This window comes from Trichomycterus rosablanca, chromosome 3 (assembly GCF_030014385.1).
Source record: "Trichomycterus rosablanca isolate fTriRos1 chromosome 3, fTriRos1.hap1, whole genome shotgun sequence".
In the NCBI taxonomy this organism is placed as follows: domain Eukaryota; kingdom Metazoa; phylum Chordata; class Actinopteri; order Siluriformes; family Trichomycteridae; genus Trichomycterus; species Trichomycterus rosablanca.
The window spans coordinates 13,324,639-13,347,433 of record NC_085990.1 but is presented as its reverse complement, the minus strand read 5'-3'; the positions used below and the strand labels follow the sequence as shown (position 1 = coordinate 13,347,433).

The 22,795-nt window shown below is 38.5% G+C and overlaps 1 protein-coding gene across 1 annotated transcript; it reads left to right on the top strand.

Annotated features, from left to right (window-relative positions):
- Positions 1-711: 711 nt before the first annotated feature.
- Positions 712-22,522, top strand: LOC134310094 (carcinoembryonic antigen-related cell adhesion molecule 5-like). Its single transcript, XM_062991610.1, has 11 exons — positions 712-862; positions 4,165-4,482; positions 6,437-6,700; positions 6,833-7,099; positions 10,124-10,396; positions 10,484-10,738; positions 11,032-11,155; positions 13,842-13,879; positions 15,915-15,937; positions 20,217-20,309; positions 22,331-22,522. Exons 1-11 carry the CDS (start codon positions 808-810, stop codon positions 22,376-22,378), a joined length of 1,758 nt encoding a protein of 585 aa, XP_062847680.1. The 5' UTR covers positions 712-807; the 3' UTR covers positions 22,379-22,522.
- The last annotated feature ends 273 nt before the right edge of the window (positions 22,523-22,795 follow it).

The following is a 22,795-nucleotide window of genomic DNA, read 5'->3' as shown; positions in this document are numbered from 1 at the left end:
TTGTATTGCTGCTGTTTGAGTTGGTCATCTTTGAGATCTTCATTAATGGTCACAGGACACTGCATACGGGGCGCCGTTGGCTGGATATATTTTTGGTTGGTGGACTATTCTCAGTTCAGCAGTGAAAGTGAGATGTTTAAAAACTCCATCAGCACTGCTGTGTTTGATCCACTCATACCAACACAACACACACTAACACACCACCACCATGCCAGTGTCACTGCAATGCTGAAGCATGACCCACCACCCAAATAATACCTGCTCGGTAGTGGTCCAGCAGGCTAAATAAACTATGTAGAGAAAAAGATGGACTACAGTCAGTAATTGTAGAACTACAAAGTGCCTTTATATGGTAAGTGGAGCTGATAAAATGGACAGTGAGTGTAGAAACAAGGAGGTGGTTTTAATGTTATGGCTGATCAGTGTATATTAACCTTTTAAATAAGCTGAGAAACTGTCATGTTTTTAAATTATTTTGTTTTAGACATGAAACAATGCAGAGGATTTGCATAAAGAAGCTTTATAATCCGTTTCTAGCTTAGTTTGGGTAGAAACAAGGAAGTGATTAAATTGCATGATGAGAATAAATAGTTCAGGCTGTTCACTCCTGCGTGTACTTTCACTTCACACTTACTGGTTACCTCGTCTGATCAGTTCTCTTCTTTATTCTCAGAATCGGGTCTGTTAGTTATTATTCGGATTCAGTGTGAGTCGTATCAGATAATTAGAAGCAGAAATGTGTTGTTAGATAAAAAATAACAGGTTTCGTGTTTTTTGAAACAAAAGTGAAGTTTTGGATCAGTACTGATGGATTTACGTGGTGTAAACTGCACGGTGTCTCTGCTTCTGCTGACATGTGTTGGTAAGTAATATTTATTAACCTGTTATTGTTTTTATTTTTTTTATTGTTACTGTTATTATTGTTATAATTACTCTATTCACTGAAAGTACAGTTAAAGATCTAAAGAGACATGACTGTTTAACTCTTTATTTTACTGCTATTTTAAACTATACATTTTCTTACCGTAAGTTTAGTGCAGAGTTGCACAGTGCGGGTAAATTAGTTTAATATTTAACGTTCGTTTTAACATTCAGGGTTTCAGTCAAACTCAGTGTTAGAAATAACACCTAATACCTACAGATGTACCATTTCATAGGCAGATGAAAATAGGCAACACATCATAATTACAATTTTATGTTAAATCTAAGACTAGATTTATTACGTCTGTTCAAGCTTCCACTGCTGATAATAATTTAGGGACCGTCGTAAAACTAACCAAACGTTCACAATGCATTTAATTAGATAAATAAATCGGTTAAAGTCGAATCAACTTTTATATTCACACATCACTGTCCCTCACCTACTACAAACCTTATCTTTTGAATTTTTTTTGTATTTATTTACTGATATCAAACAAGTTTTATACACACATTACTGTCCCACATCTACATACCTTTGAAAAGGTTTTATTTATTTTATATTAATTTAATAATGAAGATCAATAAATGTGCAATATTTCATATTTAAGATAAATAAATCTATTACATTTGCGTATAATTTGTTTTATAGATGTTACATCAATGTTCTTCAACTACTACAGATCTTATTTTTGGAAACTTTTATTTTCGAACAATTTTATTTATTGTATATAATTTTATATTATTGTTATTATGAAGATCAATAAATGTATAATAATTTCGTGTCAAAATGGTTTGACATTAGTACTTAAAATATTAGACTTAAAATATTATAAAATAAATACATAATTATTTTCATCTTTATTTTATAATCCTTTTATAATGTAGATAAATATGTGTAGTGTATATTCTTGTGGAAGTTGACTGATTAATGTCAAACCATTGTTTATATCCACACAACAAAGTAATTTACCTATCACAAACGTTATTTTTTTTTAAACATTTATAAATTTAATTTTTTGCAACAGTGTATATACTCTATGTGCCCCCTCCCAATTTCTTCTACTTCTGGTAATTTGTCACATCTACATGTTTCAGATATTATAAACACATTTTAATATAAAATAAAAACAACATGGGTAAACATAAACACATGTAAATAAGTAATTGCCCCCTAAGTGGTTGTGCCACCACATATCTTGAAATTAGTTAGAGGTGCAGAAAAATGCGCTAAATTAGCTTTTTTTACAACAGTATATACAGGGGTTGGACAAAATAACTGAAACACCTGTCATTTTAGTGTGGTAGGTTTCATGGCTAAATTGGACCAGTCTGGTGGCCAATCTTCATTAATTGCACATTGCACCAGTAAGAGCAGAGTGTGAAGGTTCAATTAGCAGGGTAAGAGCACAGTTTTGCTCAAAATATTGCAATGCACACAACATTATGGGTGACATACCAGAGTTCAAAAGAGGACAAATTGTTGGTGCACGTCTTGCTGGCGCATCTGTGACCAAGACAGCAAGTCTTTGTGATGTATCAAGAGCCACGGTATCCAGGGTAATGTCAGCATACCACCAAGAAGGACAAACCACATCCAACAGGATTAACTGTGGACGCAAGAGGAAGCTGTCTGAAAGGGATGTTCGGGTGCTAACCCGGATTGTATCCAAAAAACATAAAACCACGGCTGCCCAAATCACGGCAGAATTAAATGTGCACCTCAACTCTCCTGTTTCCACCAGAACTGTCCGTCGGGAGCTCCACAGGGTCAATATACACGGCCGGGCTGCTATAGCCAAACCTTTGGTCACTCGTGCCAATGCCAAACGTCGGTTTCAATGGTGCAAGGAGCGCAAATCTTGGGCTGTGGACAATGTGAAACATGTATTGTTCTCTGATGAGTCCACCTTTACTGTTTTCCCCACATCCGGGAGAGTTACGGTGTGGAGAAGCCCCAAAGAAGCGTACCACCCAGACTGTTGCATGCCCAGAGTGAAGCATGGGGGTGGATCAGTGATGGTTTGGGCTGCCATATCATGGCATTCCCTTGGCCCAATACTTGTGCTAGATGGGCGCGTCACTGCCAAGGACTACCGAACCATTCTGGAGGACCATGTGCATCCAATGGCGGTGCCGTGTATCAGGATGACAATGCACCAATACACACAGCAAGACTGGTGAAAGATTGGTTTGATGAACATGAAAGTGAAGTTGAACATCTCCCATGGCCTGCACAGTCACCAGATCTAAATATTATTGAGCCACTTTGGGGTGTTTTGGAGAAGCGAGTCAGGAAACGTTTTCCTCCACCAGCATCACGTAGTGACCTGGCCACTATCCTGCAAGAAGAATGGCTTAAAATCCCTCTGACCACTGTGCAGGACTTGTATATGTCATTTCCAAGACGAATTGACGCTGTATTGGCCGCAAAAGGAGGCCCTACACCATACTAATAAATTATTGTGGTCTAAAACCAGGTGTTTCAGTTATTTTGTCCAACCCCTGTATTTACAATATGATATATAATAAAAAAAAAAACCTATAAAAATAATTTCTAAATTACTTGCAATCATGCAGTAACAAACAATGTTCTTAAACTGTTGGTCTATTAGTTAACCTTAACACATCCTAGCTTGTGAATGACTTAATGCATTGATTATACCACATCATGACTGCATGACCTGTTACATGTTTACATGTAACATGTGTACTTTAGAAAGTTTCATAATTGGTGTTTTTGCTCATTTTACATATTTATTAGTTTTACATTGCTCCTGCCAAGTTTTTAAGGGTTGTGTTGTACATATGAATTTCATAATTGTAGAAGTTTATCAAATTTGATAGCTTAATAATTTTTTTTTTGGGCTGTTTTCAATTAAATACTTGCAAAAGATATGTTGATAGATAGACTAATCACTAGTTTCGGCTTTTATTTTTATGGTACATACTATGCCAACATTTTTTGGAATTGGACTTGTAAGTTTTTAGGATGATGTTAAAGTTAAAGTTGACAAACATCTTTGTATGTTAATTTAGCTAATAAATTATGAAGATAAGGATCACAAGCTAACAAAACATTCAAACAAGATATATTATTTTTTTAAATAAAAATAAATAGAATCAAAAGCTTTTATAGAGGTTTTATAAAAAATGTTAGCACTAGTAAAATTTGTTTTTAAACTAAAGACCTTTCAGATTTTCATGTTTTTCTTATTTTTATTGTTTATTTTTTTCTCACCACAGGTCTGGTTTTTGGCTATGAGGTGATTTTACCTGGCAGTGTGAATGGAACACTTACAAAGAATGTGATGTTTAACCCAAAGACAATTCCTCCTCCACCTTATACACTGATCTACTGGAATTTTGGTAGAACAAACATTGTTACTGTAGTTGGTGATAAGATTATCTATGATCCTGCTTACTCAAACAGAGCTGTGTTTAACAACAACAGTCTTTCTCTGGAGCTTAAGCATTTAACTATGAAAGATGAAGGAGAATACACCCTGACTGTAAACAAAGATGGAGTAGTTCCTACTGATACAACTTCACTGCATGTGTTTGGTAAGTAAGAAAACTATTTTTCTTACATGACTGTAACAAACGTACTAAACAATTTACATTTCTCTGAAAATCAAAGCACAAGGAGCAGTTTATGTATAGACACAGTTGATAGACAAAATAATGAAAAGACCACATAAACTGGTGTTTGACTAAATCACAATTACAAACAGTTGCACTTGTGAGCTCTATTACATTAAATGGTGCCTAACCACATAAATTGTCTATTAAGCTATGACAATTGGTACTTTAATTTTTAAGATTTCAAAGCAACATGAGGCAACTAATAAACAGTGGTTCTTTGAATTGCATGTTTATCTGACACAACTAAAATGATTAAATGCTTAAAAATGGAACAGTCATGGCAGTGTATGTCAACCATGGTCAAATTGATGCCTACTTACAGTTACAGATGCCACTTTACAGCATAGTTGCAAAACATAATCTAAGTAGCCTTGCCGGCTGGGGCTGAGTGGCTACATGAACAACGATTGGCTTGTCCTTCAGATAAGGGGCGGGAATAAGCTGAAAGGGGGACTCTCTCTCTCTCAAACTAGTGCAATTCCACCCTCTGCTGGCTGGTTGGTGGTTGGGGTCCTGCATGGAGATGGGAAGGAGTGTGGTGGAGGGTGTGATCCTCCGTGCGCAGTGCTCTGCCGTGCTGCACTCATCAAGTGTAGGTGATTAGACGGTCGATTGCTGTGCACGTGTCGGAGGAAGCGTGGAGCATCCTCGTCAGCCCCAATCAGGAGCAGGGACCAGCATTAGTGAGAGGATGATTGACGGGATGATATTGAATGCACTAAAGTGGGAGAAAAAGGGGTAAAAATGATTAAAAAATAAATAAATAAAAAGATGTGTAAAATTGTAATATTTGTCCAAATCAACATGAGTTTAGTCTTTTAATTGGATAAAAATGTTTACACCCCTGGGCATTTTATTAAATTTAATATTTTTATTATATAATTATTTAACCAGCCAGGCATGTGCCAGCAGTGCAGTGTATAAAATGACACAGACATGGGTCAAGAGCTTCATTGTTGACATTAGTGTTTATGAAAACAATTGTGATCAGATGGATTTGATGTCAGTCTAGCTGGTTTGTCCAGACTGCTGATAAGTAATATGGGCTATATTGATGATGGTCTCAAGAATCAACATGAATAAATGTTTTTTTTTTTTTCTAAATAGTGCTCCAACATCCCACCACAAACAATTCAGAACTTGTAGTAGAGCATTTAGAAAGATTTAAGCTGTTCTGAAGGCTAAGGCTGAGCCTATTCTTTATAAACCTTGTTTTTTTTAAATAAATGTATAAACATTCCTATCTACTGTGCCCATGCCTACCAGCACTTCAACACAGTCTCTGCAGCTAATCAAACATTACTTGCTTCAGCTGGGCGTTGCTCTTTAAAAGTGTTTCTTGGACTCAGCTCGGAACTGAGTCCTTTAATTTCTTGACTCTCTGTGTGTCTGTTTTTTCTTGTTCTGTTTCTTGTTCAGTGGCTGATGTGCTTTGCTAAAGGACAGAATTGATAACTTGCATGGCTTCTCTTGGCCTTTTTGCAGGTGTTCTTCTGTTCTGCTTCCCGGGAGCTCAGTCAGTGGACTATGGAAGCTTCATGGTTTTGTAGCTGTTGCAGGCACCCTTCTGGTTTAAGTTTTTTCATGATTGGTGTGGTAGCATACCAGGTTTTAGCTGCTGCCAGTTCCCCTTCTAACATTGCAGGGTTACACCTGGCATCTTTGTCTTGGGGCGCTCACTACCCCATGACCCTCATATTGTTGCTTGTTTTCAACAATTGCAATCCACGTGTTGGGTATCCACAAATTGTTTTTGTTGTTTATATAAGGTGAGGTGGTCAGGGCAAAGTGGCATAATGTTATACAGTACATGCATATCAGTAGTGCAAGCCTTGGTGAAAACCTGACCTCTGTATTAACTTTTATCCCCCAGAGCCAGTCTCTAATGTAACCATACTACCAAATGAGACAGAGCTTGTTGAATTCAACAGCACTGTGAGTCTCAAATGTTCTGCCTCGGGTTCCGAGCCCATTTCAATTCTTTGGCTAAACGGCAGCTCTGAGGTAACAACAGTGGGAGAAAACAAGACTCTCACCATTACCAGTCTGACGAGAGACGATTCAGGCCCTTACACATGTGAGGCATCCAACCCTGTCAGCAAAGAAAAGAGTCATCCTCTGAACCTTACAATCTACTGTGAGTTTCATCACACCATGTGACATGTTGACAAGATGATGTGGTACCTTTAATCAACACGCATGATATACCAGGTCTAAATGAGACAGCAATGAAACCAAAGCTGATTCAGTGTGGACTTTTCCATTGCAGATGGTCCAGAAAATATTGTTGTTAATGCAACTTCAGTGAAACCCATCTACATCTCTGGATCTAACATCACAATTACCTGTTCAGCGGAGTCACATCCAGCTGCTGAGTTTCAGTGGATGGTGAATGGAACGACATTGGTTACAATGGGCCCAGAGCTTAAACTGGTTAACATTCAGACCAATCAAAGTGGCAGCTACACTTGCAACAGCCATAACAACAAAACCCTGAGATACACCACATTTAAACCCATCAACATTACTGTTCTAGGTGGGTTATAGTTTGGTAAATGAGTTGACATGCACTGAAAGAGGACAAGCTAGGCATGATGTTTTGAACAGATTTGTTGGAAATTTCTTTTCTGATGTAACTTTAGACAATGACGGCTGGACATGTGTGAACGAAGTAGATAATGCACAAAGTTGAATCAGTTCATCTGGACAGTTTGTTGTAGCGATACGAAGTGACTTCTTCAGTCTGAGCTGGTGGTGAATACCCCAAACTTATATGCATTTGATTTGCATAACAATGAAACCGGTGATCAGGTCCATATGCAAATCACAATGACCATTAATTACCATGGCCATGTGTGCCTTTTGCATAGCACGGTGCTATAAGATGGTGAGAGATGTACTCTCAGCCCCCCCACACTCAGTTCAGGGGTTGCCGTTCTCTCTTCACATAGATAACCTCTTTGACTCCTCGTTCAAACCTGCATTCCTTCTTGTCAAGGATCTGCACATCTTCATCATTAAATGAGTGGCCACTGGCTTGCAGGTGAGTGTAACCTGCATAGTCCTGGCCAGAAGAGGTCGATCTTCTATGCTGGGCAATCCGTTTAGTTTCCCCGATGTATAGTTTCCTGCAATCCTTCCGGCACCCAACAGCATACACTACGTTACTCTGTTTTGTCGAGGAACCCGGTGCTTAGGTGTGAACTAATTTCTGGCGTAGCATGTTTTGGGGTTTGAAAGCAACTGAAATGCGATGTTTGGAGAATATCCGTCTCAATTGTTCTGCTACTACCGCCACATAAGGAATCACCACTGGTTTGCGCTTAGACAACGGTTGTCCTTCTCCTCCCTTCGTTCCACTGGAGCAGTGTTTGTACATTTTCCAGCTTTTACAAATGCCCAGTTGGGATAACAACATTCAAATGGCCTTCTTGATCAATGTGAAAGGCACACATGGCCATTGTAATTAATGGTCATTGTGATTTGCATATGGACCTGATCACTGGTTTCATTGTTATGCAGTGGGTAACAAGGTTATAATAGTTTTGGATTTTTCATTATAGTTTAGTTTTATTTCGTTTTGACTTTTTTTTCTCTAATTCAGTTAGTTTTAATTAGTTTTTAGAGTGGGTTTGCCAGTTTTTATTAGTTTTTATTATTTTTTAATGCTTAGTTTTAGTTTAGTTTTTATTAGTTCTAGTATTAGTTTTAGTTTTTTCATACTTTTGGTTATTTTTCAGGTGCAGGATTCAAAAAGGTCAGAGTAAGTATTGTGTAATAAAAACTCAACAAAAGATACCATTTAAAAAATGTATTCAATTACTGTTGAACAACCAACTGTCCACAAAAACTGTAACAGTCCACAAGATAGCAGCCTTAGGTGCAAAATGTGTGCAATACTGCTGCTGAAAAGGACACACATGAACATAATAATTAGGGCTGTCACGCGATAAATAATGTTGGGCCCCCTCAACAAATTGCAGATGCTAATAGCTGATCAGAATGAATTAAAAGTCACTCAGAAGTTACACTTCAAGTCCAATTTCCTGCCTCTGGTATTTTTACTGCACAGTTTAGTTCTTTTAATTTTACTTAACGAAAATATTGTAATATAATAACGTCGACCTGGTGAGTGCAGCCAATGTGGGGGGGCAATGAGGTGAGTGGTTGAGTTCATGTCGTGGAGGCCCCCCTGCCATGGGCCCGGTGCACCTTTTGCATCTGCTGTAGTTTTTCCTGCAGTTGTAATTCACACAAGAACAATTTTTCTTAAAAAAAAGGGGCTATTCTAGGAAAAAGAAAGTTGTTTTCTAACGTCTCACTGGTCATGTAATGTGAATTACAAATATATTGTCTGGTCCTTTAAGAATGTTAAGTGTTGCATAGGGAGCAAGTGTGTAGGGAAGGTCTCAGAATTGACTGTGTCCGCCTGTGCTTATATTGTTCTTAATCAGCGTTCTGCTTCATGCACTTAGTGAAGATAGTGTTAGTGAGGAGGGAACGGATTGGGAAAGGCGGGTAGCTAACGTAAAACTGCTCGAGTGGAAATAATCGATTTCATATCAGTTCACAATGCTCATAAATAAATTGACAAACACGAAAACGAAGGGTATTCTATCTATAATTTTAGTACGTTTTAGTTAGTTTTGTAAACGCAAAATACAGTTTCAGTTAGTTATCGTTTTTTTCTTTTAATTATCATTTTTATTTATTTCAGTTAACGAAAATGTTTTTTCAATTTCAGTTTTCGTTATTTCGTTCGTTTTCGTTAACGATAATAACCCTGGTGGGTACTGATCGATTGTTATGCAAATCAACTGCATATAAGGTTGGGGTATCCACCACCAGCTCAGACTGAAGAAGTCACTTGGATGAGTAACGAAACGTATCTCTACAACAAACTGTCCAGATGAACTGATTCAACTTTGTGGGTTGAAACCCACATTTAACAAACAGTGGGATTGCATCAATTTGACTATGGACATTTAGGTTCAAGTTTTCCAGTAAAGAAAAAAAAAGCTATTAAAAACAATCAAAAATACACTATTACTCATTTCCTTGTTTTACTATTTGACCAAGTAAATTTTGGTGGACACCCATTCCATTCTTTAAGTTCAGGTGTTTTAGTCACACCTATAGAAAGTGGATCATTTTAATGCCAATGGTTTTGGAGTGGCATGTCCAACAAGCTAATGAGTGCATCAAAGGCTATATAGTGTATTTAAAGTTATAATACCTTTAAAAAATATCAAAGCAAATATCTTTATATTACTTATATTACTATTCATTTATTTATCAAATAGAATACTATATTACTTTGGACTCACAATGCAACAAAGCCGTTGTCACTTCAAAGTCAAGCTCCTTTTTAATGTGCGGTTTATGTTATTTTTTTCACCAACACCCCTAATCCCACATATTAAAAGATTGTATCCATGTGTTAATTTTAAATGTGTATTAACAATAAATAAATAAATAATGTTTTATCTCAGTACATGACTTTATAGTTTTTTTTATACATTTTTGTACTGATATTTGTGATCAATTGTGACTTTGATAGAAATGATATCTGGAGTGACACTTACTGGACCAACAGGTGACCCAATAGAAGGTGATTCTACTAATTTAACCTGTAATGTCAGCGGGACCATCGTCAATACTGAATGGACGAAGAATAATGAGAAGTTGTCTGCTAGCGACAATATCGCATTCTCAGCTGATCACAGAACAGTAATGATCAATCCTGTGAAGAGAACAGACACTGGACTGTACCAATGTAATATCAGCAACCCGGTCAGCTTTGATACTGCAGAGTTCAGGATGACTGTTAACTGTGAGTAGAAATGTTATGATTTATGAGTGCTGTGATGGATCTGGTGATGAACATCTCAGTTGTGTTTACATGTTTTCTATGTTACAGATGGACCAGATATTATCAGGATTGATGGAAAAGGAGATGTGGAGGAGGGAACAAGAGTAGAATTATATTGCATTACTGAATCTGAACCACCTCCTTCATACAGATGGGAGTTTAATGGGAGTTTAACTGTGGAAACTTCAAATGTATTTACTGTGGAACGGGCTAACTTTAGTAACAGTGGAATATACAACTGCACAGCCTTAAATTCTATCACTAATCTTACTGTCTCGAAAACCCACATCTTGAAAGTCAAAGGTATTTTTTATTAAATTACAGTGAATCAATCATATGGGGAAAAACCCAAAACTGTCACCTTATGCTAAAAATAGGTCAATAATCCAAGAACCACCGAAACAAGTTTAATCAGCCTCTACTGATTAAAAAAAAGTTGGCAGTATACTTCAGTATATATGATGCATAAGTTGTAATCTTAGTTTTACTTAGATTATGCAAAAACAAAGTCTTCAATCACACAGAAGTGTAAGTAAACATTTAAGTTTGTTTGTAATGTCTGTGATTTGCTTGTGTCTTTGTTTTTTTTTAAAAAGGGACTGGTGGTGAAAGTGGAGGTTCGCTGTCTGGAGGAGCTATAGCTGGGATTGTTATTGCGGTGTTATTAGTAGTTGCTGCAGTTGTCGGTTTAATTGTCTACTTTGTGAAAACCAAGAAACTGTAAGTATAGTCAACCCTTACTGAAATTAAAATGTACTTTAAATTTAAGTTCTTTTTAGAGGTATTGTTTATGGACTAATGGTCATCACTAGTCAACAAAAATATTTGTAAGCTTCCAATTTCCCATGCGAATGCTTAACAGTTACATGAGAGTTTAAGCCCACCCGGCCAGATTTTCTATTTTGTTAATTTTTAAAGTAAAGAAAGTAATAAATAAACAATGCAGCAATGTATTAAATATACATTCTTAATTGTTAATGTAGTTATTTTGTACTTGATAGACGTAAACAGCGTGTGTGACAGAATTGTTGAAAATTTAGCTTTATCAGGTTTTACTAAATCACTTAAAACTTAAATGTCCAATTCAAGTCAAATTGAGACAGATCCCAGGTTGTGGCAGTCATGTATGTGATTAACGAGTTGGTGGATCAGGAGGTTTTCATGCCACTTTTTGGTTTTGTTCATTTTTCGTTACATACACCCATTACCCATAACATTAAAACCACCTCCTTGTTTCTACACTCACTGTCCATTTTATCAGCTCCACTTAACATATAGAAGCACGTTGTAGTTCTACTGTACTGTACAATTACTGACTGTAGTCCATCTGTTTCTCCACATGCTTTGTTAGCCCCCTTTCCTGCTGTTCTTTAATGGTCAGGACCCCCATAGGACCACTACAGAGCAGGTATTATTTAGGTGGTGGGTCATTCTCAGCACTGCAGTGACACTGACATGGTGGTGGTGTGTTAGTGTGTGTTGTGCTGGTATGAGTGGATAAGATACAGCAGCGCTGCTGAAGTTTTTAAACACCTCACTGTCACTGCTGGACTGAGAATAGTCCACCAACCAAAAATATATCCAGCCAACAGCGCCCTGTGGGCAGCATCCTGTGACCACTGATGAAGGTCTAGAAGATGACCAACTCAAGATGCAGCAATAGATGAGCGATCGTCTCTGACTTTACGTCTACAAGGTGGACCAACTAGGTAGGAGTGTCTAATAGAGTGGACATGGTATTTAAAAGCTCCAGCAGCGCTGCTGTGTCTGATCTACTCATACCAGCACAACACACACTAACACACCACCACCATGTCAGTGTCACTGCAGTGCTGAGAATGATCCACCAACTAAATAATACCTGCTCTGTAGTGTTCTACGTAGTCAGAAATATACATGTCAACTTCTGTTTTTAATTAATCAGTGTAAAAGTGTCTCTACAGATCTCAGAAAACAGAATAATATGCTACAGAATATGCTACATAACAAAGTGGAAAACATAAACAACACTGTACTTATTGTCACGCAGTGTAGTGTTAAGCTCTGGGGCTGTTTGGCCACCATCGAAACTGGTGCATTGAAGAAAGTTTATGAAATAATAAAGAAACAAGATTGCCGTACATTCTTTTGCAAGTGTTTCCCAAAAGCCCTCAAAAGTCTCAGAAACTACGAACAAGGTTTAAGTAATTCTTTAAGTAGTCCTGGGTCATCTCATGGGCCTTTCTCTGCACAGTCCAGGCTTTACCTGATCAGCAGGACTTTATGGCCAAGCAGCTTTCAATGGCAGAGTTATAGCTAACCAATGCCATCTATTTCTACTCTGCCCTCTGAAAAAGCATTTAATCTATTTCATTCAGATGTGTACATCAACAAAGGATTTCATATATACCTTAATAAAACTAAAAAAATTTATCAGGTGAATAAAATGATTTAAACATTGAAATACAGCATTGCATATTTTAGTCAAATTTGAATGAATGACCTGCATCATTTCAATCTTTCGTTCAATCTTTTTTTTTTTTTTTTATGATAGTTTCTATTTTTATAAAGGTGATGTTGACATGTATAGAACCAGTGAGTCTGAGTTTTTTTTAAGACATACTGGCTGAATTTATCGTTTTTGTGCACGGAAAGTTCAACTTAAGAGGTTACGAAGTGCTTAGCGTAACAAACGTTTTGGAAAACGCACCCCAGAACGGTAAATCTGGTGTTCCAAGAGGATAATAGCTTGTACTCTAATCTTATCTGTATCGTAGCTTTAATAAAGAACTGATCTAAACCCTTTTGAGAGAATGTGAACTGTACAAAAAGTCTGTTAAAGTTAAAAGAGCTAGGGAACATAGAAATATTAGACTATATTGTGTGCTATATTTTGTCCATATTTTATGTCCCAGCAGATTTTGTTATATAACTTATGCAAAATTTCAATTTATGATCGTTTGCTTTTGAACTAAGTTGCAGTTGCAGAAATGACTGAAATATAAAAACTAGTTCGACATATTTTTAAGTGGTTGACTTAAATCTTTTAAAATAATATACACATTCAAATCTACTAAAGTCAAACCAACCTTTTTGTAGTGCATAGTGGGAATTCACAATACAATGGTTTTATTTCCTACAAGGCTACACATCTTCTGCTGGATGTTTAGACAATGGTTAATTATTACCCACAATAAAAAGACACAGCCTGAAAGGTCGGTTTAAGTTTTGATAACATCTAGAGCACAACTGCAGGTCAACATAAAGCAGTTTGAATAAGAAAACTAAAGGTTTAAAACTAAAAACTAAATTAAACATTTAAAAGGAATTCATCAGTGTTGTGTAACTATTGTGTATTTTAATTAAATACTTGATTTGGAGTGATACCATTCAATACCCTTTCTATTTTACTGTCCTTAACATGCAGATCAAAAAGCACCTTGAGACAAGATAAGCAGAACAGAGGTATGTCTAAAGATTATTTATGAGCAAGTACTGGTTCTTAAAGTCTGCAGATATCTCTGTGGTTTTGATCAGATCAGGATAATAAAGTAACATTCATTTATGTGATATAACAATAAGGTATGAAAACCTGTTATTATATTTTATGACCTAACAAAGAGCAGGACTATTGTGTACTGCTTAAATCCATGTTGGAAGTTGTGGATGGTCTGTACTGGATGTTGGACTATTCTAAAAAACCTTTTATGACTTAATTTGCCCCCCAAACTCAGAATTACAGATTTATGTTTGGATGAATCCAAATGAAGTCTTTTGCCCAACTTTACAATGAAGGATCCAAAATGGCAGTGCTTTGCTTAGTTGTATAAAAGCCAACAAAAATGCACCCTCTTATTTATATTACAGGATATTAATGATTTTATAGATCCTTTACAAATGATTTAAGGGTGGTTGGTTGAACAGCAGGATAAAGTCAAGCACCATCTAAAGCCTTCCCAGTCACCAGATTTGAACAACAGCAAAGCTGTATATTCTGTTTTGGAGTGCAGACTAGTAGAAGTGGATCTCAACCCTCTTCAATCTTTAAAGAAATAATGATCTATCTAAGATTATCAGAATTATTCAGAACTTCATCTGGATGGCAAAGGCTAACTGGTTTATCCTGATCATTATTGCAGTGGGTCAGGAGCCATGGACTATTATATGTTGTTATACGTTTATACACACAATAGTAGTGATTAGGGATGCATCAATACCATTTTTTCCCAACCGAGTACGAGTACAAGTACATGTATTTTTGTACTCACCGATACCGATACCTATTTAGAATGATGCAATCTGGAGCATTTTGGAACAGTGTAGTTTTTAGTGTAAAATAGTGCAGTGGAACAGTTGCTTAGGTTGCCATCATCATTGAGAAAGCTTCTGACAAGCTAACGTAAACGTTCATTAATAAACGCACGTAATTAACATTGTGCACATCATACACGCGATGCGATTCTGCTGATTGAAATATTTACTTTAAAAAGATAATACAGTACGATCCCATCTGAGTCGATTCTATCAGCACATACATTCGTGGTTCACCTCGGTAAATCGTAAACGACTCTGAGTCGGCTCCCGCTCTGTGGTAATAACCAGTATAATTAAGCCTGAACTTTATAATGTAAGCGAGTCACACAAAATGTTCTGTAGTAGTTGGTGCTTATTTACAACCGCAACATTCATTATAACAGTAAACACGGAGAGATGACTGAGAAAAGAAACTTACGCTGCGCTTAAAACGAGTCGACTCATGAATCACTTGTATCGACACTGTAAACAGAGTATTAAACACAAACACGTCCTGTAACAGCGATCGCTGCTTTTCTAACCGGTTATTTCTAACCCCCCAATGTAATTTTAGAGTTACAGTTAGAGATTAAATTGCTGTCATTAGTAAACTTTGAGGATAAATCATGAAAAGGTACTTAATCGAACAACGTGTAGAAATTGGAAAAAAATCACTTTAAAAATGGTGATGTGAATTGGCTGCCAAGATTATGTGCCTTGACACCGTTAGACTTCTTTCTTTTGGGTTATCTTAAGGATAAAGTGTACACCAACAAACCACAATCCATTGAGGACCTCAAAGAAGAAATTTGACACAACATTGCTGAAATTATGTCAACGTGTCATGGAAAATTTCATCATGTCCCGCTACGGTCGAGGCGGTCGTTTGTCAGATGTTTTGTTACATACATAACCTCCATGTCTTTACTTTCAAATAAAGCAAAAATATTATTAATGTTCAAATAAAAAATGTGTTTTATTAAAAAAATTTCAGTTCATTTTGGGACACCCTGTAGTTGCCCTATGATGAACCAGCACACTTTCCAGCACAGAAATCCATGACACCAGACCCACTGAAGTCATTACTAAAAAGAAGTCATTTTTTGCTGAAGGTTATACTGTGATTTAAATTGAAATCTTCACATAATGTTACAGCATTTTAATGTGTTACAAACATTTTTATTATTTGTATTCTTTCTTTACACAGCAACACAAAATGGAGATGAACATGTGAGTGACATATTTTATGTCTTTGGAAAAGAGTCCATGTTTATGGAATTGATAAAGTATCATAAGTATAAAAAGTATTGATTATAAGGAAGTTTGATAAGGGTATGTGGCATCAATTGACTGCTGGTTATTTTATAGCTGCTATTGTAGAGACCTATTTAAAGAGACAAAGTTTGTTCCTGGTAATGCAGATACAGATCTCTTACTGTAAGCCATTGTAGACTTTGTCCTGGCATGGTACACACGTAATTCTTTTTTTACTTCCTAGTGTAGTAGCCATGGATATATTGCTCAGTACAGGTTAAGCAATAAACGAAGCAGTCCAGTGCCTGCATTTTTATGAGCCTGCGGGCTTTGTCTGATGTAATGAGTTTACACAGCTTCACATACAGTTGTATGGAAACTATAGTTATTGATGAGCTCAACATACTTGCAGCTTGGACAGTAAAGCAGACCTGGAATAGTGTCCCAAATTTCACATGGAATGCAGGATCTACAATGATTTAAAATAATTGACCGCACTTGATTTCCTTTCTTGATCTTTGCATATTTGTCACACTAAACCATGGTCCCTAACCACCGGGCCGCAGACAGAAAAGAATTTTCGCAGCACAGAAAGAATAAATAATTAGAAATCACTACAAGAGCAATTAAATTTCCAAAACTTTTCAGGCGTTACTGTCTCCTATCAACACTAGGTGGGAGCAGTGTCTTGTTGCAGCGAAAAAAGCTCAGAATCCACACTGATTTTCCATGCTATAGTTAATCTATTTTAAATCCTCCATCCCCTACCGGTCCATGAAATTATATCTTATATAAAACCGATCCATGGTGAAAAAAAGGTTGGGGACCGCTGCACTAAACGGTCTTAGATCCTCATACAAAATGTATGATGACAGTGATACAAAAGATAAGAATCAAACAGTTTTTTCTTTCACTGACCACTTCCTTTATTAAAAGACAAACATTATGCAGCACCTGTAGCACCCATGTGAAAAAGTAACTGGATCCCTAAACTTCTTCAACTTTAAACTGGTTTAGCAAGAAACCGGATAAATAAAGATTCATTACATTTCTGAAAAGAGAGTTGGCTTTAATTCAGCCACTTTGGATGGCTTTAAAGCATAAACTATCTGTTTAATGTCCTGCCACCACACCTATGACCTGGCTATTCTAAATCCCTTATTTTACCTTTGAGCCATTAAGAGTTGAAGTTTGACTTGCGGCTTACTGGCTTACTAAGAGCACATTTTGGCAAAAGCACTGTATGCTTTTCTTGGTTGGAAGTGGTGTTTGGTCAGCAAATCTTACATGGACAGCAATTTTCAGTCTCGTTCTAACGATAGAACCATGAACACCAACCTTATCTGAGGCCAGTGAGGCCGGGAGTTCGTTAGATGTTAGTCTAGGTTATTGGGACTTTCTTAATAAGTTGAGAGTCTCAAGCTGCCAATGTGGTCTTGAAATCGTTTGGATAGAAAGGGGGCACTGTTACGTGGGGGGAATAAACAGGACCCAGGATGCAGAGAATTATAACAAAAAGTTTTATTAATAAAAGTAAACAAATAATAACCAGGGATAAAACATTTAACTAAAGAAAACTTCACCGTGTCGCGAATCCCCATCGCGGCTTGCGAGGCCGTCGCAACTGGTGCTGAAGGGATGGAGCTTCTCCATGGTGGAAACAAGAGAAAAACCCCGAGCTCGCCGTCGCGCAGTTCGGGGATCAGATGGCTCCGTCACCAGCCGCGTTTTACAGCACAGCTGGCGATGGAGCCGATCTATAGGAAAATGAGAGAAAGGTCCGAACTCGCCTCAGCACAGCCCGGGAAAACCGGCGGTTCCGTCTCCAGCCGCACCATGCTGCTACCGGGCAGAAGCACACCTACTGGAAATAAGAAAACCCCCCGAAATCACCTGTGGCGAAGTTCGGGGAAACCGGTGGCTCTGTCACCAGCCGCACCATGCTGTCACCGGGCAGAAGCACACCTATACGAAATAAGAAAACCCCCCGAAATCACCTGTGGCGAAGTTCGGGGAAACCGGTGGCTCTGTCACCAGCCGCACCATGCTGTCACCGGGCAGAAGCACACCTATAGGAAATAGGAAAAACCAAACTCGCCGTCGCGATGTTCGGGGAAACGGATGGCTTGCTCGTCAGCCGCAGCTGGAATGCAACCAATCCGTTTAGCGCAAGGAACACACCGAACTCGCCGTCGCGTCGTTCGGAGCGATGACTGTATTCCCAAAGACCGCTTAAGCGGCGGGGGAAACACAGCCAACCCGGAGCGCTTGCATAACGGGTTCGCGGACTGAATTCCCAAAGACCGCATAAGCGGCGGGGGAAAACAGCCAACCCGTATAGTGCAAGAAACACGCCCGGAGCGCTTGCATAACGGGCTCGTGGGATGAATTCCCAAAGACCGCATAAGCGGCGGGGGAAAACAGCCAACCCGTATAGTGCAAGGAACACGCCGAACTCGCCGTCGCGATGTTCGGGATACACCGAACTCACCGTCGCAAAGTTCGGGAATCGGGTGGTTTGTCACCAAGCCGAAGCTGGAATGAAACCAACCCGTATTGTGCAAGGAACACGCCGAACTCGCCGTCGCAAAGTTCGGGGACAGGTGGCCATGTCACCGACCGCGCCTCAGCACGATCGGGAAGCCGCACACCTGTTTAGCACACGGGACACCCCGAAATCGCCGTCGCGAAATTCGGGGAACCCGTGTGCTAAATCACCAGCCAATCCTTGCAGTGGCTGGGAGTAAAACAAAAACCCGTCGACTTAAACTAAAAGAAACCAAACCAAACGAAACAGGGACAAAGGCATGACAACCTGTGGCTGCATGGTACCTGCTTAAATAAGCAGGTGCAGCTGCAGGTCGTCAGCCTTAATTAGGAGACCTCTAATTTAAGGCCTTTGTTCCAGAGGATCTGTAATTCCTGCAACGCCGGGGACCAAGCTAGGTTAACCCCAACGCCGCAGGAAACCTTACAGTACGCCCCTCTCAAAAAGGACCGCTCCTGAGGTCCTAAGCCCCGCAGCCCGAGTCCCCTCGGGTGGACTCAAGCAACCGGGGAGTTAAAGAGGACCACTCCTAAGGTCAGAAGCCCCCGCAGCCTGAGTCCCCTCGGGTGGACTCAAGCAGCCGGGGAAGTAGCCAGGGAGGGCCGGGAGGGCCCCCCCAAAAAATTTTTTGAGAGGGAATCGGGAGTTCTCCGCGGGTCCATTTAATGGTCATGCCTTTCTGTTACGTGGGGGGAATAAACAGGACCCAGGATGCAGAGAATTATAACAAAAAGTTTTATTAATAAAAGTAAACAAATAATAACCAGGGATAAAACATTTAACTAAAGAAAACTTCACCGTGTCGCGAATACCCATCGCGGCTTGCGAGGCCGTCGCAACTGGTGCTGAAGGGATGGAGCTTCTCCATGGTGGAAACAAGAGAAAAACCCCGAGCTCGCCGTCGCGCAGTTCGGGGATCAGATGGCTCCGTCACCAGCCGCGTTTTACAGCACAGCTGGCGATGGAGCCGATCTATAGGAAAATGAGAGAAAGGTCCGAACTCGCCTCAGCACAGCCCGGGAAAACCGGCGGTTCCGTCTCCAGCCGCACCATGCTGCTACCGGGCAGAAGCACACCTACTGGAAATAAGAAAACCCCCCGAAATCACCTGTGGCGAAGTTCGGGGACAGGTGGCCATGTCACCGACCGCGCCTCAGCACGATCGGGAAGCCGCACACCTGTTTAGCACACGGGACACCCCGAAATCGCCGTCGCGAAATTCGGGGAACCCGTGTGCTAAATCACCAGCCAATCCTTGCAGTGGCTGGGAGTAAAACAAAAACCCGTCGACTTAAACTAAAAGAAACCAAACCAAACGAAACAGGGACAAAGGCATGACAACCTGTGGCTGCATGGTACCTGCTTAAATAAGCAGGTGCAGCTGCAGGTCGTCAGCCTTAATTAGGAGACCTCTAATTTAAGGCCTTTGTTCCAGAGGATCTGTAATTCCTGCAACGCCGGGGACCAAGCTAGGTTAACCCCAACGCCGCAGGAAACCTTACAGGCACATGTCCAAAAAGGTTGAAAACCCCTGGTGTAGTTAACTATAAATTAACTTTAATTTGTAGATATTTACTCTTTTTTCTCTAAAGTACTTTTGAGTAATATACAAACTCAAAAATGCAATAATAATAATAATGATAAACTAACAGTGTAAATATAAATAAGATATTGCTTGCTGTTTTACAAAGTGTCATTTTTCTTTAGGAGTTACACTATGCAGACATCCAACATTCCGCAAATCAGAGGCAAAGCGGATTGCCAGCAAGAGCAGCGGCTAAACCCTCACAATATAATCAGGTAAACAGTTGTGTTTTACTTTATTTGGACAGTTAAATCAACTGTCTTGAAAGATGAAATCTTAGTAGTGGTGAGCTAATGTTTTAAACTGCAGCATCACCCAAGTGCTGATCATTTCTTTATATACAAAACAACTGTAGAATAATTAGGCTAATGACTTAGGATGTGTTCGAAAACCTAGTGAGCTCTCTACGTAGACGCATTTTACGTCATCCTACGCGCTCCCGAGAAGAAGGCTGGTCGAATTCTTAGATACCTTAAAATGCTGCCTAGTATAAAAATGAATGGTATTTTGACAGAATAACGAGGGAGCATCTGTATGGAATCAAAAAAGGGTCATAAAGATTTTGAGTTTGTAAAACAAAAGTCACAAATGTACTGAAACTTGTAAATGCATTTAAACAACTACATGCACGAAAAATCCAAATCCACAAATGAACTGGAATGTGCAAACATGAAACAGAAATTAATATTAATAATAATTCAAATGTACAAATGTGAAAAAAATATTTTAAATATATATAAATATATATTTTTTAATTTGTAAAAAATATTAGCATTTGTAAATCCGAGCTTGTGAATGTGTGGAGTTAAAATCCTCTCATTCACCTTCTCTGCTGCAGTTGCGAAACTCTTGCTGCAGTTGCGAATTTTGACCCTGTTTTGACGCCTAATTGATGGACCAATAGGAAAGCTTTAAGCTGGACCAATCAGATTGCGAGGTTTGTTTAACTAATCAGAACACTGATTTGTTGCTGTCACTCAATTTCGGCACGCTGTTGGAACACGCCTCCACAGGAGTCAAACTGACAATATAAATAAAAGCACTACACAGAGCCTGCCTGTTATATTTTTAAAACGAACTTTCTGCAAAAGAAACATGAGCTAGCATTGTTCCTTACCTGACTCTCCATTGTACCTCTGGCTGGAAGCTCCATGACTGATATTGGGAGGCGTGTTCCAACAGCGTGCCGAAATTGAGTGACAGCAACAAATCAGTGTTCTGATTAGTTAAACAAACCTCGCAATCTGATTGGTCCAGCTTAAAGCTTTCCTATTGGTCCATCAATTAGGCGTCAAAACAGGGTCAAAATTCGCAACTGCAGCAAGAGTTTCGCAACTGCAGCAGAGAAGGTGAATGAGAGGATTTTAACTCCACACATTCACAAGATCGGATTTACAAATGCTAATATTTTTTACAAATTAAAAAATATATATTTATATATATTTAAAATATTTTTTTCACATTTGTACATTTGAATTATTATTAATATTAATTTCTGTTTCATGTTTGCACATTCCAGTTCATTTGTGGATTTGGATTTTTCGTGCATGTAGTTGTTTAAATGCATTTACAAGTTTCAGTACATTTGTGACTTTTGTTTTACAAACTCAAAATCTTTATGACCCTTTTTTGATTCCATACATCTGATGCTGCCCTGGCGGTGAAGGCAATCCCAGCATTCAGTGCGGCTCAACTTTTCAAACATTTTAAATATAAATTTTCATTGATTTTTAATTTGTATAACCGTGCACAAGTGTCATTTATTTGCAAATTCGGGCTTGTCAGCGGATTTAACCATTTTAGGTACACAAGGGAGATGTTAGTTGACATGCAAGCATGTTGTGCCACCTCATCCCATTGGTTTGAATGACATAAGGCTAGTAAGCGAAAACTAATGGAAGTGCTAAGTGTGTCTAAGCGTGAATCTAAATAATCTGACTTATAAATCGATGACTTAATAGAATCCTCTCTACTTAGGCAGCTGCCTATGTAGGCAGTTAGACAGCAAGGTAGCTCACTGGGTTTTCAAACACACCCTTATTGTGCTATATAGCTGCTGTATAACTGCCTCTTGCTTTAAATTTTATATTATTTAAAGAAACTTTTTTATCAACTATTAGGAATGCCAGTTTGTTACAAAACAGTATTAGAAATGCACTAAAGTACAAATTGGAATTAAAAAGAGCCATAGAAATCACATTACATAACTGACAAACTGACAATTTGTCTATTACAGGGAGCAACGACTAGCCCTGATACTATCTATGCTGGAGTGAAAAAGTGATATAATCAATATTGCAGCACTGGACACAGACCAAATCCTAAATTCTACACGGTAAAACACATGTACATTTCAACAATTCTGTTAAAAAGAGCTGTGAATTTAATTCAACCCCCAATCATCTGGAAAAGAAAATACAAGACAAATGTCCAAATCCTGGAAATGACTTGCTATTGCGAAAAAGTGAATTAAAATGCATATAGATAAGTAATAAGGGTAAGGGGAAATGTACATTTGTGTAAACAAAACATAAGTAAATCCCACAAAACAAGAATTCAAAATATTAAAATGCAAGCTGAATTAATCACATTAAAACAAAAAACAGGAGATAATTTACCACAATCCTCTTTGTCTCCAGATCTAATTAAAAGGAGGCACTGCCTAAACGCATCATATAACATATCTTCACAATTTATGGCT

What these genes read in the sequence shown, in the direction of transcription:
- LOC134310094 (XM_062991610.1), top strand. Translation starts at nt 808, where the DNA reads ATGGATTTACGTGGTGTAAACTGCACGGTGTCTCTGCTTCTGCTGACA. An exon ending in AACTTCACTGCATGTGTTTG is followed by an intron (nt 4,483 to 6,436) that starts GTAAGTAAGAAA and finishes TTTATCCCCCAG; the next exon opens with AGCCAGTCTCTAATGTAACC. An exon ending in AACCCTCACAATATAATCAG is followed by an intron (nt 20,310 to 22,330) that starts GTAAACAGTTGT and finishes TGTCTATTACAG; the next exon opens with GGAGCAACGACTAGCCCTGA.